This window comes from Anopheles gambiae, chromosome 3 (assembly GCF_943734735.2).
Source record: "Anopheles gambiae chromosome 3, idAnoGambNW_F1_1, whole genome shotgun sequence".
NCBI lineage: Eukaryota > Metazoa > Arthropoda > Insecta > Diptera > Culicidae > Anopheles > Anopheles gambiae.
In genome coordinates, this window is record NC_064602.1 from 54,249,867 (window position 1) to 54,269,796 (window position 19,930).

General features: G+C 42.7%; 2 protein-coding genes across 2 annotated transcripts; both read right to left on the reverse strand.

Annotated features, from left to right (window-relative positions):
* Positions 1 to 1,612: 1,612 nt before the first annotated feature.
* On the reverse strand, positions 1,613 to 3,565 carry LOC133392959 (uncharacterized). Its single transcript, XM_061655619.1, has 5 exons — positions 3,180 to 3,565; positions 2,900 to 3,089; positions 2,484 to 2,825; positions 2,049 to 2,319; positions 1,613 to 1,978 (listed from the first exon to the last, which is right to left on the reverse strand). Exons 2-4 carry the CDS (start codon positions 2,904 to 2,906, stop codon positions 2,255 to 2,257), a joined length of 414 nt encoding a protein of 137 aa, XP_061511603.1. The 5' UTR covers positions 2,907 to 3,089; positions 3,180 to 3,565; the 3' UTR covers positions 1,613 to 1,978; positions 2,049 to 2,254.
* A 5,736-nt stretch (positions 3,566 to 9,301) lies between these two features.
* On the reverse strand, positions 9,302 to 14,783 carry LOC133393118 (uncharacterized). The gene is made up of 2 exons (XM_061656579.1): positions 13,384 to 14,783; positions 9,302 to 9,306 (listed from the first exon to the last, which is right to left on the reverse strand). The coding sequence occupies exons 1-2, from the start codon at positions 14,738 to 14,740 to the stop codon at positions 9,302 to 9,304; spliced, it is 1,362 nt and encodes a 453-aa protein (XP_061512563.1). The 5' UTR covers positions 14,741 to 14,783.
* Positions 14,784 to 19,930: the final 5,147 nt, after the last annotated feature.

A 19,930-nucleotide genomic window follows, 5' to 3' on the forward strand; every position in this document is an offset into this window, starting at 1 on the left:
GTACGCCTTGGGGGCAGTTTTGATATATGTGGTCTTCTTTGTGACATCGAAAACACGGACCGGGTGGTCTGGCTGGTAGTCGACACTGATTCTGTGTGTGTCCCATTTTTCGGCAATTGTAGCATCGGGGGGCTGCATAATTCTCCTTACTAATGTCATGCTGTTTGTTGACAATTTTAGACGATTTTTTGGCGAAGTTCAAGAATTTCCAGTTTGGTGCGAAGAGTATGAATTTCATCACGGTCGCTCATGATTGCTACACTCGGCGTTCTTCCTACATCACTGGCTGTTTCGGCATTGTTTCCTGTATCACACATGATGGCAGGTGCTAGCTTCTTCTCTCCCGCTTGAGACGCTTCGGGAATCTCATCGCGGCCATCTTGCTTTTCACTGCGAACACATGGCGGTGCGTATGGTTCGAACAGCTTTTTTATCTGCGACATTGTTGCTGTAGGTGGCACTTCAACGCCATCTTTACTTTACTTTGTAAAGTACACACCATTTCCTCCTTTGTCGGCATGTTCTGAGGTGGATCCCACTTCTGAGTTGTAATATACACGGTTTTTAGTTTTTTCTCAAGGAGTTTATTGTAGAAGGTCTTTTCCCCAAGGCTTATTTCTTTTTTCTCCTTTGACAGCTCGCACACTGTCACTTCTTCGGACATCGTATTTGTCAAAACCCAAGATGCTCACAAACCCAAGACTACTATAAACTCAAGATGTTTACAAACGGTTGGCACGTATGGCCGCGGGGCCATGGGGCTTTCTCAAGCTGAGCACCTCAAGCACCTAATGTATCGAATGGAATGGTGGTTAGGATAGAGTTGCTGACAAGGGATTAGGATGGTAAATGTATGGCCACTAATTTACGTTTTATGTTTTGATGCGGTAGTTCTACCCGTTGGCGAGGAGTGTTATTTTTTACTTTGTAAATGTGTAAACTAGTGGACAATAATTCTATTTCTGAAATATGGTCCTTTGTAGAAAGCTTGAACATCTCCTGTTTCGACTCATACTGCATACCAACGACAACAAAAGAAGAATGTGTCTCCTTAGCTTCCACAAACTGGCAAATATAATTTGTGTCACTAAGAAACCATTGGTTTCTAAAATTGGCTTTTAGGCTAAAGTCGGCTCTAACTTGCAAATTAATACCATTAGGCATCAACTGCGGATAAGTTGGAGCGGGAATGTTTTTAGCTCTTTTTATATGTTGAAATTCCTTGCATCTTGTTATAACCTGTTCCATACATCTGTTGCCTGACTTACAACTACCTTTTAAAATCTGTAAATGATTTTCAAAATCATATGCGGATATATCATTAACCGCTCCAAAATTATCTCCATCATTATAAATATGTATAAGGCCATGTACATTAGTAGTTAAATTAATTCTACCATAAAAATTGCAAAATTTTTTACGTAAATATACATTAATTTTTTAGCAAACGGCCTAAGAGGTTTGTGATGATTAGAGGAAAATATAGTCATAGAACAAAAATAAAGCAAATAATGACTAAATGCCTCCTCCCACAGAAAATCTCTATTCACAATAATACTAACGTAATGTAAAAATGTACGGAACTCTGTCGCCTTCCAAAATTTCATAAATTTTACGTGCCGCAATCTCCTATTGAATTCTACTGGAAGCCTCTGTCCATTTGGGGAATTTGGGAAATTTATGCTCAAGAAATCCTATAGCTAATTTTTTTGAAATGCCCAAATCTGATTGATGCATGCGTTCTGCTATGATTATATGATCTACAATGTTAAAACCCACCACATCTTCCAAAGGTGACTTCCAACTTGTGTGATGTTCCTTATCCGTCCTACCTTTAAAGCTTTCCTCAGCATCCACATCATCAAAAATTCAGCATCCAATTCAGCATCCACATCATCAAAAATGTCTTTTTTCTCTTCTTGTACTCCCACGCATGTACATTTATGACAGCTGTGTTTGCCAACGTAGCTTATGGTAGCTGAAATGTAAAAAAACGGTTTTAAAATTTGTTCGTTGCTTTTTTATAGTACATTTATTACTACAATTACCTTTGACAGAGCAGCGGGCGGGTAAATCAGCGTTAAATATGTGAAGTTTAACACCCACCGTCTTGTCGCCGAACCGCAAGCCGCTTGATTGAAGCTTGTTTACTTCATCAACGAGAGGCCACAAAAATCCTTCCACGTGATCCGGTTTTGTGAATCCACAAAATACACCGGCATGCATCACCGGTGCATCTGGTAGTTCCTCTACCTTAAATAGAATCGGCCATAACTGCCTTGCCGAATTCTTGTAAAGGGGTAATCCATCGATGAAAACCTGCAAAGAAAAAAGATCAACATGCGATATAATCTCCCTATCAAAGATATTCGTATATAGCAAATTATATTATCTAATAAGCTTTATAAAACTTTAGCAAACGTGCACTCATTCAAAATGTTCTCTTATCACGGTCTCTATTCCATGATTCCAAAACTGCCTACCCAAGATTGGTTGGATTTCCATCCCGACCTTGGTGGACGTTTTTAAGCGGGTTCGAGCGTCAGCAGGAAGGCAGAGCTTCAGCTTTCTTCGCAACAGACCCAGAATCATGTTGACCGTAGATCGGGACAGATTTTTCGTTACGGCAACATAACGAAGTCCTTCCTGCAGCGATATGTTGTCAAAAAACTGGTAGTTTGTATCTCTTTCCATGTACACATCTTCCTCATCTTCCTGCCAATCATTTTCCTCCTGTAAATCGAATTCGGCTTCCCGTTCCATGTCACCATAGCCACCATCGCCGTCAGACGCACATAGCTCCGCTTCGGCGTTAGATTCATCAACTGTAAAGATATGTACACGGTTCACATTTATTAGCTTTAACAACTTTAGCAGCTATGTATTTACATTTGCTTACCATTCATGTTGAGATTCGGCTCCTGTCCGCTACGCCGTTACTCCGCTTGGACCCGGAAGATTCGGTTGGTGCTGCTCCGCTTGCCCCTTCGCGTTCCAACTGCTCCAAATACTGTTGGCGTTTTTTCGAAAGACTGCCATCCATTCGCATTTTTTTTTATGCCATTTTTACACGGCTTCACGATAAATTCCTATATCACCGTTATATTAACAAACCAAATACAATTATAAATAGGACCGACACTTTTCTTAACTAAGCTTCTTTTGGTGTGGAAACTTACCAGCGATCTGGTTCACAACACTATCCACGGCAATCAAACACTTTTAAACCGGCACATACACTTTTTGCACACAGTAATCACAGCACAACTTTATTTAACACTTAAATACCACAATCACAGCTAAATATATTGAAAATATACACGAAAACAAGTTAAATTTCGTCAGCTTCTTTGATAAAACAAACCAAGCCAAACCAAGCCAAACCAAGCCAGCTCACTTTGCCAAACCAAGCCAAACCAAGTGCCAAATGTTGAACTCTCAATGTGTGAGAGAGAAAGAACAACAATGTGGAACTGTCACTATGGGACAGCTCGAATCAAATGTCATAATTTTTCGTGCAGAATATATTATAACGAATAATTGTCACAATAAAATTACCAAGCTAAAGACCATTATGCTTGAAATATTATGCATATTTTAATAATCCTCAATAAAGTATTCAATTAATAGTATTTCATAAATCATATATTTGTACATAAAACTATTTTATTTTCCTACCCTAAAATGTCCATAATGTCTTCCGTCCATAGTGCCTCTGGCTAGAGCGGGATCTCGCGGTTCATAACTGATTTTAACCAATACTAATGAGGAGGGAGCGTACATACGTGGGGGATGTTGGTGGCGAATGGAAAATTGCGAGTGTGGGTCTCACGATCAGAGCAAAAATCAGCAATCATCGTAACTGTGTGAGCGTTCAGGAATTGGGGGGGGGGGGGGGGGGGGGGGGGGGAGGGAGTGCGAGAGCTGTATCCCATGCACACAGCGAAATTTTGGTAAACACCTCGATGGTGGGAGCGTTTAGGCATGGGATGGGGTGGTGGAGTGCGAGTGTGTCGCATGACTGCTTCAACACTACCACGCAAACAATGAGACCCCAAATTTTGAGTGATTCAGGCCGAGGGGTATGAGAAAGCTTGAGGAAGCACGGAGAAACGCGCTGCGATGAGAGTTCGCATTCTGTTTTACACGCGCACTTCACTAACACCAATACAAATACCGTGCTTTGACGAGCCGTCTGTGAATGTGTGTGTGTGTGTCTTTTTTCAGCGAGCTCAACTTGAAGCTGCTCGTCACATCGTGTTGTCTCGCTTACACTACAGCATCGAACCATCGCTCCGTATGTCCCCCCTTCTACGCGTACAAAACCACCAGTACAGCGCGACGCTTTGTCGGAAATGGTTGTGCGCGTTTCGTTCTAAGTCCCGCGCGCAGTGTTTGTGCGTTGATGCACATTTCGTTATAAGTCTCGTGCGCCGGTGTGTTTTGATAAAGTGTGAAGTGAACAGTGTGTACAGACGCACATGCAGTGCGTGCATCGACAGGTAAGAATTTGCTGAACAGAGGCAACGCAGATTGTCGACAAGTTTCCCGCAGCTTGGCTCGACCCGGTACTTTACAGTATGACGCCATTCGTGAGTATGAAGGATTCTAAATGTGTTGTGAAAGTGTAATTTATGTTTCAATAAAGTGTTTAATGTAACCAAAAATGACCGTGTTTGTGTTTCTTGTTAGAATAAGTGCGTATTTGCGATCGTGGCAATGCATGAAAGAAAACGAGAAACGAAAGAAACAACTATCTTTGGATGTGTTGGTAGCATGATTGGAAAGAACACAACACATTGAGTACTGTAGAGTGCACCGTGCGTTACGGGTGGGGAGGGGGACCACGCAAACAATGAGACCCCAAATTTTGTGTGATTCAGGCCGAGGGGTATGAGGAAGCTTGAGGAAGCACGGAGAAACGCGCTGCGATGAGAGTTCGCATTCTGTTTTAGGCCGCGGGGCCACGGGGCTTTCTCAAGCTGAGAAAACGTTCTCAAGCACTTATTTAAGTTTCTCAAGCACTCAAAACTTGTTCTCAGACTCAAGCCCGTGGCCGTCGTCAGTTTTTTCTCACCCTGAGAGACTGATATAGACACTCAAGCTTTATTTAGAGCTTTAAATAGAAAAACAGTTTTTAATCGCATATTTTCTTTAACGTTTTCAATAATAAACATTGAATACATTTTCCAAAGTGATTTCCGATAAACAAATAGCACAATTCTCCATATTTCAGTTAACCGATCGCTGCATCGTCAACTTTCTCAAAGATTCTCAAAGATTCTCAAAACCGATTTTGTTCCGATTCGACAAACGCTGAGAACGAGGTTTTCTCAAAAGCACTTATGAGTGCCTGAGAAAATGAGCGTTGAGAATCCCCATGGCCCCGCGGCCTTACACGCGCACTTCACTAACACCAATACAAATACCGTGCTTTGACGAGCCGTCTGTGAATGTGTGTGTGTGTCTTCTTTCAGCGAGCTCAACAACTTGGAGCTGCTCGTCACATCGTGTTGTCTCGCTTATACTACAGCATCGAACCATCGCTCCGTATGTCCCCCCTCCTACGCGTACAAAACCACCAGTACAGCGCGACGCTTTGTCGGAGATGGTTGTGCGCTTTTCGTTCTAAGTGTTCTAAGTGTTTCGTTTAGAAAGTCGTTAAATTCCGGTTCCTTTCCAATGTTATGGAAATGTGCATGGCTAGTGCCTGTACACAAGAAAGGCGAAAGAACTAATGCCAAAAATTATCGCGGGGTGTCATTACTTTGTGCTTCGGCCAAGATTTTCGAATATGTTATTCACTTCTCATTCCTTAAGCGTGTAGTGCATTATATTTCACCTCACCAGCATGGCTTCATGCCCAAACGATCGACCTCTTCTAATCTCATGTCCCTAGTTTCGTTCATTTTCAACAACATGGCTTTTGGTCGTCAAGTGGACACGATTTATACTGATTTCAAGGCAGCATTTGATAGCGTTCCTATCAATTTGTTATTGGCCAAATTTGCTAAACTGGGATTTAATGAATCTATGGTCGCCTGGTTGAAGTCCTATCTAGTTGGAAGATCTTACCGAGTCCGTGTCGTAAATTGTCTATCAAACCGCTTTGTGGGCCTGTCTGGTGTACCGCAAGTGAGCGTTTTAAGCCCCCTTTTCTTTGTCTTGTTTGTAAATGACTGTGTAAATGTGCTTCCCCCCGATGGTCTTCTTATGTATGCGGATGACCTAAAAATTTTCTTTCCTGTCTCTTCTTCTGAGGATTGTTGTGAACTCCAAAATGTACTATCCTCTTTCTCTGTTTGGTGTGAACATAATGGCTTGCGTCTTTGTCCACTAAAATGCAACATCATCTCGTTTGGTCGGTCCACCCGTAAGGTACTTTGGAACTACACGTTGAGAGATATTCCTATCAATCGTGTAACTTCCGTCAAAGATCTTGGCGTCTGGTTGGATGAAAAGCTTACGTTCAAAGACCATATCGACTTTGTCACAAGCAAAGCTTACCGTACTTTGGGCCTTATTACCCGTCTGTCTCATTTTATCCGTGATCCCTTGTGTCTCAAGTCTCTCTATTGTTGCTGGGTACGCCCCATTCTCGATTACGCTTGTGTGGTTTGGTCCCCCAATAATGTGCAGGATATTGCTAGATTGGAAGGTGTTCAACGCAAATTTACACGACTTGCCACGAGGCGTTTTCTTTAGGGTCATGATAATGCAGTAATCCCGTCTTATCCACATCGTTGTCGACTCTTGGGTCTGGACTCGATAAAAACTCGCCACTTGCACTTGCAAGCTTGTTTCATTGCCAGCGTCATCCTTAATGAGCTTGATGTTCCTTATCTCTTATCTGCCATTTCCTTTTATGCCCCTTCCCGCCATCTTCGCAATAGGCCACCTCTCTATATTCCCACCCGGCTAACTCGATATGGGCAAAATGACCCATTCCTTAAAGCTCAGATTGCATTTAATTCATACTATCATTTGTTCGATTTTAACACTCCTTTATCCCTCTTCCGTTCTCGTCTTCACTCTTCCTCATCCTTATCCTTTCCTTAGTAATTAAGAAACATTATTAAGCCCTCGAGTGGGACATTTTTAGAAATAAATAAATAAATAAAATAAATAAATAAAGTCCCGCGCGCAGTGTTTGTGCGTAGATGCGCATTTCGTTTAAACTCTCGTGCGCCGGTGTGTTTTGGTAAAGTGTGAAGTGAATAAACAGTGTGCACAGACGCACATGCAGTGCGTGGATCGACAGGTAAGAATTTGCTGAACAGAGGCAACGCAGATTGTCGACAAGTTTCCCGCAGCTTGGCTCGACCCGGTACTTTGCAGTATGACGCCATTCGTGAATATGAACGATTCTAAATGTGTTGTGAAAGTGTATTTTATGTTTCAATAAAGTTTTTAATGAAATAAAAACTGACCGTGTTTGTGTTTCTTGTTAGAATAAGTGCGTATTTGCGATCGTGGCAATGCATGAAAGAAAACGAGAAACGAAAGAAACAAAAAACTTTGGATGTGTTGGTAGCATGATTGGAAAGAACACAACACATTGAGAACTGCAGAGCGCACCGTGCGTTACGGGTGGGGAGGGGGAGGGCTCGCGCGAGGGTGTAGCCCATTCCTCTAAGAGTAACTGCTAACGGGGGACGGTACTCAAATCACTAAAAAAATACACTCATTTTGCCGGACGGGAATACAGTGTCTCTTCGACCAATGAGTTAAACACTCACGCGAGCACTCCCCCACCCCACCCGCAACGCACGGTGAGCTCTGCAGTTCTCATATAAATACCTCGCAACCGTTCTCATATAAATTTATTTGTATGTTTTTCGGGGGTGTACCACTTACATTTTTGATTTCCATTAAGACCTATTTAATGGTTAAACTAACCGTTTTACAAAATGTTTTGCAATTGCCTTCTAAGCATTAATATGTTCTGCTCAATACATTGGTAGGGTGTTTGAATCCGTAGAATTTTTTTGTTTAATATTAATATCTTAATATGTAATCTATTCTAGCTTACCCTACCCTACATTCGATTTATTATGCCTGGACGGGGCTATTTATTGAAGGAAAAGTCGAGACCGAACAGCGATTGTACAGTTTTTCCGACTGATTTTGGATTTCTTCTTTGAAGGGAAGAACACCAGCAATGGTGTATAAATCTGCATTCCTTGTTAAGCGGCTTGTGTCAGTTATCATACGTAACAATTTGTTAAGCATGATTTGTAGCCTACAGACATGAGTTCCCGCACATGTACTCCATACTGGAGCTGCATATGTTGCAACTGGTAGGATTACCTGTTTATAAACTGCCAATTTATTTAATTTTCGATAAACGAGACCTACGACTGATCAGTGGATAAAGGCATTTCAAAAGAAGATTCCCTCTTTCTAGGATGGATTCGACATGTCCCCTGAAGACCCTCTTGTAGTCTATCGTAAGCCCCAAATATTTTACCGACGGCGACCATGGTACAGTCGTTCCATCAACTAAAAGCCCCGGGCTCAGAGGTGAAGTCAGCGTTTTCTTAAAACGATGGGGAAATACAATTGCCTGGGGTTTGGATGGATTGATTTTGATCTTCCAATCTGCAGCAAATCTCAGGAAGGCATCAAGACATCGTTGCCATCTGCTCTTTTGTTCAATCATGTTTCTACCTTTGACTGCAATGGCAGTGTCATCTGCGAACAGAAACAGCTTGCCATCACAGGGGAGGGGAGGGATATCCGTAGTGTACAAGATGTAAAGTAACTGGGCCAGAAGGCTCCCTTGTGGTACACCTGCTGGCACTGGATTTGGATCAGGTAAGGCAGAGTGCAAGGCCACTCTTAATGTTCTGTGTTTTAAGTAGCTGCTAATAATTTTAACTAAATAAACTGGAAGACCAAAATCAACCAGCTTGTGTAAAAGCCCACCATGCCAAACGCTGTCGAATGCTTTTTCAACATCCAACAGTGCTACAGCTGTGGATTTTGAATCTGCTTTGTTTTGTTCGATGCAACCCTTGACTCGTAAAAGCTGATGAACTGTTGAGTGTTCTTGTCGAAAACCAAATTGTTCCGGTCGAATGAGATTAAGCTCAGATACCCAGTTCGTAGGCGGTCAAGAATTATCCTCTCAAAAAGCTTACCCAACGAGGGGAGCAAGCTGATTGGACGATAACTTGTCGGAAGCGTGGGGTCTTTACCGGGTTTGAGTATAGGCACAACCTTGGCACACTTCCATGTGCTAGGGAAGTAACCTAGTTTGAAACAAATGTTAAATACCTTTGTGATCAGGCACAGTGCCTTACCCTGTAAATGTTTGATAAGGATGTTAAATATCTTGTCAAATCCGGGAGCCTTCATGTTTTTCATGCGACCGATAGCAATCCGTACGTCAGTGATGGTCACTTTTTCTTGTAGAGGTACAGTAAAAACTGAATCTTCCAATCGTATTAAGGTGGTAGCCACTTTAGCCTTGTTGCGACTCGCCCTATTAATACCAACCGAGTGAACATTGGCAAACTGGCTGGCTAAAGCATTACTTTTTTCGCTAGGAGTAACTTGGATTTGGATCTACAGCCTGAAAAAGCAGTTCACCTCAAAGAACCTGTCGCGACGGACGAAGCTGGGACTATATAGTACCTATATAGTACCAGTACTCACATACGCCTCTGAGACATGGACACTGTCCAAATCTGACGAATCCCTCTTAGCCGCGTTCGAGAGGAAGATGCTCAGAAGGATACTTGGCCCCGTATGTGTGGAAGGACAATGGAGGAGCCGCTATAATGACGAGCTATACGAGATGTACGGCGACCTCACTGTCGTACAGCGTATAAAGCTCGCCAGGCTCCGGTGGGCTGGCCATGTTATACGCATGGAAACGGACGACCCAGCCCGTAAAGTCTTTTTAGGCCGTCCACAAGGACAGAGGAGGCGTGGTAGGCCCAAATTGAGGTGGCAAGATGGCGTGGAGGCGTCCGCCATTAAGGCCGGGATAACGGACTGGCAGACGAAGGCGCGAGACCGTGAGCGGTTTCGGACACTCCTGAGGCAGGCCAAGACCGCAAAGCGGTTGTAGCGCCGGATAAGTAAGTAAGTAACTTGGATTTGCCCAAGAGAGGTCAAAGGGGGGACAGGCTTTGGCCTCTGTTTGAGTATCCTTGCCAGTTTACAGAAAGCTGGAGCTCTGGTATCCATTCTTTGGATGGAACGACCAAAATTTTCATTTCGTATTATTTCAACCCGAGCGGATATTTGTTTAGCCATAGTCGACGCAAGTCGCTTGGCAGTGATATCACCTGTATGTTGAAATATTCGCCGGAGTCGATTTTTTTCTTTTATCAGTGCTAAAGTATGGGAATCCATGTCCGAAAACTCACCCCTGATCATTGATTCTTTGACACAAGCCGCTTCTGCGGACCTGACAGCTATTTCAAGATTAGCGATTGCTATGTTTACTTCTGGCACGGAGAGAATTTCCGTCGATTGAATTTGATTGTCTACCAGGCGACCGAAGCGCTGCCAGTTTACATTTTGGTAGTCTTTACGACGTCGGATGGTACCCGCGGAGACGGAACAGTCTACCTCTGACACAACCGGAAAGTGATCGGAAGTAAGATCATCCAGGGTTTCAGGTTTACTGATTTTGACATTAGTCAAAAATAAATCCAGAGTGCTAAATCCCGCAACCCCGCTGAGATGTAGGTTGGAGAATCCGGAAAATCGACTGTGAACCGTCCTGTCTCTGAATGGCGAAAGAGTTATTACGTGGTTCAACCATGAGTGCTTTTATTGAACTGCCCATATAATCTTACACTAACCTGAGCCCTAACACCGATCTCACTAACACCTAGTTACATGCTATAATTTCGCATATGTATATATACTACAGTCTCCCCACTAAACGCAAACTTACGATTAACTATTTACAATATTTCAATCGCGGTTGACCTTTCAATCTATCTGATCTCCTAATGGGTGGAGATTGTGATTCGCTACGTTTGCGTTTATAATTATTCTCTGTATTCAACAATGTATCATTTTGGGACCAATTCTTTTCAGTAATATAACTATAATTCAACTTGCGTTTCAGCTTCCTTAATTGGTTTTTGTGTACTAATCTGATATTTCCATTTATATTAGCAGTGTAAGTAGTATAACTAACTTTCTTTATAATAGTGGCTGGAATCCATCGCACTAAATCCTTAAAATGGTTTCTATACACTACCTTTTCTCCGCTTTTAAAATCGATATACTTATTTTCCTTTCTTATGTTATGAATACGGACCGCTTTACAATTATCTTCGTTATCCTTATTTTTTTCTACTTGCTTTGCATTTAATTTATTTAAAACAGTTACTGGAATGTAAGCAAAAATTCTCTGTGACGGCGTTTCTTTAGTAACCGTAGTGGGCGTATTCCTATAGTGCAACAGAAATTTGCTTATTTTGCGGCTCAAAGGCAAAAATTTATATTTAGAATCTAACAAAAACTTTTTTAATACTTCTTTTACTGTCCTCACTCCTCTTTCTGCTAACCCATTTGATTGAGAGTGATACGGTGGTGATTTAGTTACTTTTACACCATACTCTCTCAAAAAATTCACAAATAATTCAGAATTGAACGGCGGACCGTTATCAGTAACCACTTCCTGAGCAATCCCAAAATAACCAAAAAAAGATTCTATCTGCTCTATGATGTCGTTAGCTTTGGCCATATTTAACAAACGCACATCTATAAACTTCGAATACGCATCTACTATTATTAATAATGTTCTAGATTCAAAATAAAATAAATCTATATGAATCCTTTCAAACGGAATTCCACATGAAGGCCATTTTGTTTCTACTATCTCTTTGCTAACTGGTTGACAAGCTTGACAAATCGAACATTCTGTTACAAAATCCGAAATATGCTTATCCATTCCCAACCATCAAACAAACTTCCTCGCACTAATTTTCATCTTTACGATACCATCGTGATTTGCGTGAAATTTGTTGAGTATATCATTTCTAAACCTTTTTGGAATCACTATTCTATCATAGAAAAATAATATTCCGTTTTCTATTCCTAAACGATTTTTCACTTTGTTATAAACTTTCAACCCTGGCTCTAAATTATTTTTCCATCCATTTTTCACCAAATTATAAACATTCCTGATTTCACCATCTTGTAATTGGTGTTTTTTTATCACCTCGATTTCAATTTGTGAATTTTCTTTTAGCACATTTACTCCCAAATTCACATTTTCTAGTTCATTTTCTTCAGGCAACGGTAATCTAGACATGGCATCTACATTTGACATTAACTTCCCTGCCTTATGTTCGATCGAATAATTATAATTCGCTAAAAATAAAGACCAACGTTGCAACCTTGCTGCTGTAATTGCAGAAGTTCCTTTCGACGGATTGAATATTTCCTTGACGCCACTGTTATCCGTAATTAGTTCAAATGCCCTTCCATACACATATTTGTGAAATTTTTTTATGCCGAATATTACCGCTAATGCCTCCCTATGCACTTGTGCATAATTCATTTGCGCTGCAGTTAACGTGGATGATGCGAACCCTATTGGTTTTTCCTCACCATCGATTATATGGGATAAAATTGCTCCTACACCATAAGGACTGGCATCCACTTGCAATAGCAACGGTTTGCTCTCATCATAAGGTATTAACACTTGATGATCTACTAACTGATTTTTCGACTTATCGAACGCTATTTGACACTGCTCCGTCCATTCGAACTTAGTTTGTTTCCTCAAAAGGTTATACAAGGGATGTAATAAATTTGCTAAATTGGGTATGAAGCGATGATAATAGTTCACCAACCCTAAATAAGCTTGCAGTTGCGTTACATTCTTTGGAACGGGTGCGTTAACAATCGCTCTCACTTTAGACTCGTTAGGATGAATACCCTTGTCTGATAATATATATCCTAAATACTCAATACTTCTTTTGAACAAGACTGATTTGGCCACATTGATTTTTACATTATACGTATTCAATTTCCACAAAATTTTGTATAAACGCTCTTTACATTGCTGCATATCGGTACCTCCTACCAAAATATCATCGATATACGCGATTCCTTCTGTATCTTGCAATACTTGATCTATCAACGATTGAAATATTGCCGGTGCTGAATGTATGCCAAAAGGCATACGAGTATATTGAAATAATCCCTTATGCGTATTTACCGTACATATTTCACGAGACGTTTCCGATAATAACACTTGCAAGTACGCACCCGACAAATCTATCTTGCAAAATACCTTCCATGCTGCTATTTTAGCAAAAATATCTTCCACTTTCGGTAACGGGTAATGTTCCACTGATAATTGCCTATTCAATACCACTTTCCCGTCCAAACACAAACGTATACTTCCATCTTGCTTCTTCACTATAACAATTGGACTTGCCCATTTTGAAAATCGTGTTGGCCGTAAAACACCTTCTGCTACAAGCTTGTCTAAAGCTTCTTCTACTTTCGTCTGCATTGAGTATGGCACTGGGTACGCTTTATGAAATACAGGACCACAACCTGCCTTTAATACTAAATCCGCCTTGAAACCTTCAATTGTTTCGTTCTCTCCTGATTTTATAACTTTCGGAAATTTCTTTGCTATTTCCATAACTAGATCCGTTTCTATTACTTTTATCTCAAACACTTTTCTCCAGTTTGGAAATAATAAATCCAACCCATCTCGTCCTAATAAAGGACTTACTTCCCTTTCCGTAGGTATAATCACCAACTCTAACTTTTCTTCTTTTTCCGCCTTCGGCATCCTAATCTTCACTTCAATTTTACCGATGGGTTTTAACGATTGACCCGACGCCGATATAAAAGACATGGTGGTCGGCTTCACCTCTACTTCGCTAAATACATCCGTATATGTCTTTTGCGAGATCACACTCGCACACGCACCACAATCTATTTCAAAAACTAACTTTTTTCCATCGCACACTAACGTGATCATTTGCGGTACACTTGTATTAGTTCCTTCTACTTTTCGTACGCCTCTCTGATACGATCGACCACGACACACTTTCGCTACGTGCCCTTGCTTCCCACACACATAACACTTCCAGGTTCGCGCAGGACAGTTTAACGGGTCATGACCTTTGCCGCACCGCCGACACATCACCTGTTGCCCTCGCTGCTGGTTCACCGGTTGCTGCTTTGCTGCTTTCTGCATGGCCGCCAACACGTTTCTCTCTCTGTCGGTCATTACCTCGTTCTGTTCTTGCGCTGCTTCCCAAGATCGAGCGATTTCACATGCTCGCACGAATTTTAAATCTTCCTTCTTCAGCAGCCGTTTGCGAAGCTCCAGATCGTACACGCCAGCCACAAATTGATCTCTTAGAGCGTCTGATAAGAAACTGCCGAAATCACACGTCTGTGCCGCTGCCTTCAGCTCAATGATGTAATCAGCAATCGACTGTTCCGCTGTCTGCTTACACTTTCTGAGTAGATAACGCTCGGACACAACGTTCACGTTGGGCTTGAAATGCTTCTCCAACACCTTCACTAAATCTGCATACGTTTTATCTCGTGGATCATCCGGTGCACACAACTTTATTGCTACCGAATACAACGACGCACCAGCCATTGTGATCAACACTGGTACTTTTTTTTCTACCGCAATATCATTGACGGTGAAATACATCTCCAGCCGATGAATATACTCTTTGAAACTTTCTCCCATTACGTAGGGCTCTATGTTTCCTATTTGACTCATCTTTTTACTTGCGGATTCTCTGCTGTGACCTTTTTTATCCTCGTCGCCAATATTACGTGGTTCAACCATGAGTGCTTTTATTGAACTGCCCATATAATCTTACACTAACCTGAGCCCTAACACCGATCTCACTAACACCTAGTTACATGCTATAATTTCGCATATGTATATATACTACAAGAGTAATTCACCGTTTGTATTACGTCGGAGGTTGTTCCATGCTTGATGGCGTGCATTAAGATCCCCACCAACGATGAGCCTTTGGTGAGAACGGGTGATGATGTTGAGATCATTTTTAAACGCGGCGGCTTTGCCATCGTTGCGCCTGCACTGCATCGGACAGTATGCTACAATGATTTTAAGCAACCCGATTGATAGTTGCACTTCTATACCCAGAGCTTCAATGACCGTGGTGTTCAGGTGCGATATTTGGTTGAAATTTATACCACTACGAACGATGATAGCAACCCCTCCGCCTCTGGTAGTAGTGCCTTGGCGGTCCAGTCGTAGGAAGTGGTATCCCTTTAAGGAGAAATTAATGTCTGGTCTAAGGTGTGTTTCACTAACAAGTGCAACGTCCACTTTTGTCGAAAAAGGAATTCCATCAGGGGTATTTTCTTAGCAGCGATTGATCGCGCATTCCACGTAACAATGCGGAGTTTAGCATCCATAACGAATGTCTAATTCCGCAATAACGGCGAATTTTTCATAACGATTTCGGCAAAGACGGAAGCGTTGTGTCATAATTCGTAGTATCTCAACCCATTCCTCTATACTGAAGTCGCCTCCTTGATCTCCTGGTTGTGCTGAAGCAGTAAAGTTGTGCGATGATGTTGCACGCATAGCAGAGCCATTCATTGGTTGTGTACGCATGATGGTTGCACGTGTGGTGGATTCTGTAACAGCACGATCTCTGGGTAGCCACGGGTTTGTAGTAACGTCAGGGACAGTATTTGCTGCTGTTGTAGTTGCAGCTGTATTATGATTGGCGTTGGGTGCATTGGCAGGTGTAGGCAGACCCAAATGCTTAAGAGGCGGAAAATTGGCATTAGTTAATGCCGGTGGAGGTTGCCCAGGGGGTTTTGGTTGCCTTTGGGTGATGGTCGAAGTTTTTTGACGACTTAGATTGTAGTATTGTCGACTTGGACAATCGGGATCAGTACTACGGTGGCTACCGTTGCATTTTGCATATTTAGTAGCCTGTGGAGCTTTGGTAGGGCACGTTTCAGAGTCGTGTTCCTCAGAGTAATTTTCACATCGTTTCCTCATAGAACAATTTCTTGTTCCATGACCGAAGGCTTGGCAACGATGGCATTGAACAATACGGCGCTTACCACTGCGATGTGCCTCCCACGAGACACGAATGGAGTCAACCGTGCGGATGCACTTGAGAGCGGCCAGTGTGATGGATTTGTGAAATGGACAAGGTAAAGGCATGCCTGCCTGCTGTGCCCCTCGTAGTGTTTTTTGGATATTTTGTTCAAGGGTTCAAGGGATTGCTCGCGTAAAGCGGTGATAATATCCTCTTCGGGAAGATGCGGGAGACCACGGATTACTGTCTTGAAGGGTTTTTCTGAGCGTAGTTCATGGGTAAAGAACTCCTTTCGATTTGCCTTAAGTAACGTTAAAACTCGGTCACGAGTTTCAGCAAGGCTAATTATTAGTTTCACATTTGCGCCAGCAAATTGATAGACAATACCGGGTATACCGGCAAGTTCAGCGCGAAGAGTGCTAAGGTGTGAGTTAAGATCGGTGAAGGCGATGATAATGTCATCAAGATAGACGACTACTTTGCCATCATCAATAAATTCTCTTAAAATAGAGTTGATAAATCGTACGAATTCGGAATGCTCGTGCAGAGACCAAAGGGCATTTTCAGATATTCGAACTGACCGTCTGGGGTTTCAAAAGAAGTGTAAGGGATGGATTCCTCACTCATTGTGACTTGGTGGAAACCGCTTTTTAAGTCCAGTAAACTGAAGAATCATTTTCCACACAGATGCTCCAAACGCCTGCGAACAAACGGCGTCCACGGGCCTGCCCACGCCCGAATGTAGAGCCGATGACATACGATTCTATCTTCACCATTAACATGAGAGGGATAGAGCGTATACCCCGAACGTACCCGAAAGGTATGCATGCTTCACTCATCAGGATCTAAAGGCAAGGACAAGGCAAAAGAGACACAGAAAAATTTCCTCACGGCTACACATGTCCTTTTGATGCGTTGTCTATGCGTCTATGCGCTCGATATCACAGCGGCATACGACAGGTGAGCAGTACAAATGCTGCTACCTGCTACGCACACATGTTTATCGAACACAACTTAATGCTGCTGGCGGATGTGTTGCTCCGTCGCAGCGCCCAACGCCGGTGCTTTACACCGAGTCGGGTATATTTTTCCTTCGTCGACCGGAGAGTGCCTCCGACTATTAAGAAACGAGCGATTCTGAGGTTTGTGTTCGAATGCGCTTACTTTATTTAGGTTTTCATCTCTTATATGCTATTTAGTTGCTGACCGCATATAGGTCAGCTAACTGTAACTATGACTATTTGATAACAAGTTTTATTTATATTTAATGCGACATTTAACATGTTTTATGAATTGCGTAAGTTACTTCCTCGTTTGAACCGTGAGAACGGTTGACTACCTGTTTATGTTTGTTGCGTTTCTGAAGCGCGCGCGCGCTATTGCTTGAGACGTGTTTTGCTTGAACTTTGTTTTAACTTGAGATGTTTTAACTTGAAGTGTTTTACTTCGCCACATCTGCATAAATGCTTTTACTTCATAATGAGGTCGTATGCAACACAACTATTCGGTTCGGCTCGGTAAACTTCACGAGGACGCCGGAACACAAGGGCGCAGACATTTTCATGATTTTGTATGACTTCGGGTGTTTTGGGCCGCACGTGTGGGCGCAGACAACAAGTCTCGATGAAGGGTAGGGGTTAATTATCCCGAACGGTGTTGAGGTAATCCACTACATACGAACGCCGCTCTTTTTCCGAACGAGAACTAACGCAGAAGCATAAGGAGAATTTCTAGGTCGGATGATGGAGTTTATCAACGATTTGTTTCACCTGTTGTCTTTCGCCATAAGAAAGTCAGCCCGGCTTAGTGAATATTGGTGTATCGTGGGTGAGATAGATCTTCATAGGATGTTTGATTGGTTTAGTATTTTAAATATATTTGAGGTATGAATTTTTGATAATAGAAATAACAATTGAAATAACTGCTCTAAGGATAGAGTATTTCGGCTACGTCAGTTCATTTTCGGCTTCGACTACGTCGAGCGAACAAATACTCCTAATAGCATCTTCTAATTTTTCTGGAAGAATTGTGTCAACTTCTTTAAATTCCGTCAACGGAGGTTTGGTAATACATGATGTTAAAAAAGATGAATAAGTATGAAAAATGTTAAGAGAGTTCAGTAAATCGCGACCAATAATGACAGGCCACGTAATTCCCGGTAATATAATAAAAGAATGTCGAACAGAATGACCCCTAAACTGGATTGTACAGTTAATTCGTCCTCGGGAATATAGTGGTCCCTTAACCATAGAGCAGCATTCAGTTGCGGAAAGAGGTCGTAGCAGCCTAGCTGGTACTACTGTGTCACTGATGAAGCTCACAGGACTCCCTGTATCAAGAAGGGAACGGACGCGGTTGAGGGTGGTACGCTTAATAGAAGGGTGTAAAAATGTCAAACTCACCTCTTGGTTTGTGCCGAGAGTATCGTTTTGAGCCCAACGGGACAAAAGTAGAAAGCTTGGAGCAAAATAATCGTTTGTCTCCCTCTATCTATATCGCGCTTGCTTGCACTCATGCGCGAGCGCTCGAGTATATTCTCTCAGAACTGAGTATTCGCAGTTCAACCCGTGCAGTGAGAATGTATGTGTTAATGTGCAGCGAAATTTGTCTTTGTATCTCATTCCCCCACCCCCAAAAAACCACATTCACAACACAATACAAAAGGTCGTTTTAACCGCGCGCACAGATCAAAGTCGCGATGGTTCAATCGGAACGCCGACACTCCAAGTTAGAGATTAGGTGTGAAAGAAAAAGTTTTTCTGACCAAATCGACAACACACACTCGACGACACACATCGTCACATCGACCGCCGTCGATGGAAGTGATGTTCTAAAAATAGATCTGTGGGGCGAGTGAGGCCGCGGGGCCATGGGGCTTTCTCAAGCTGAGAAAACGATCTCAAGCACTCATTTAAGTTTCACAGGCACTCAAAACTTGTTCTCAGGCGAGAGCTCGTGGCCGTCATCAATTTTTCTCACTCTGAGAAACTGATAAAGCCACTCAAGTTTTATTTGGAGCTTTAAATAGAAAATATGTTTTTGATCGCATTTTTGATTTTTTTTTTCAATTATAAACATTGAATACATTTTCCAAAATGATTACCGATAAACGAATAGAAAAATTACTGATATTTCAGTTAGCCGATCGCTGCATCCTCAACTTTCTCAAAGATTCTCAAAGATTCTCAAAACCGATTTTGTTCTGATTCGAAAAACGCTGAGAACGAGGATTTCTCAAAAGCACTCATGAGTAGTGTTGGGTTAAGAGCGAAAGAGCTACCTCAATCGCTCCGCTCTTCTTATTGTGCGCGCTCACGCACTGCCCGCAGGAAAACGAGGTAGTTCCGCACAGAGCGCTGCACACTGGAGCGATTGTGCGATGCGCTCCCAGGAGCGAAATTTCCCACCTCAGGGAGCGCTGCACACAGGAGCGATTGTGCGATGCGCTCCCAGGAGCGAAGTTTCGCACCTCAGGGAGCGCTGCACACAGGAGCGATTGTGCGATGCGCTCCCAGGAGCGAAATATCGCACCTCACGGAGCGCCGCACACAGGAGCGAATATGCGGTGCGCTCCCAGGAGCGAAGTTTCGCACGGTACTGTGCGCTGCACGCAGGAGCGATTGTGCGATGCGCTGCCAGGAGCGAAGTTTCGCACTTTTCTGTGCGCTGCACGCAGGAGCGATTGTGCGATGCGCTCCCAGGAGCGAAGGTTCGCAATTCACGGTGCGCTACACGCAGGAGCGCAGTTTCGCACCACAAGTAGCGCTGCACGCAGGAGCGATTGTGCAATGCGCTCCCAGGAGTGAAGTTTCGCACCATACGGAGTGCTGCACACAGGGCTGCGAATGTGCGATGCGCTGTCAGGAGCGAAAATGCTC

What these genes read in the sequence shown, in the direction of transcription:
- LOC133392959 (XM_061655619.1), bottom strand. An exon ending in GGAAATCCAACCAATCTTGG is followed by an intron (nt 2,320 to 2,483) that starts GTAGGCAGTTTT and finishes TTTTCTTTGCAG; the next exon opens with GTTTTCATCGATGGATTACC.
- LOC133393118 (XM_061656579.1), bottom strand. Translation starts at nt 14,740, where the DNA reads ATGAGTCAAATAGGAAACATAGAGCCCTACGTAATGGGAGAAAGTTTC.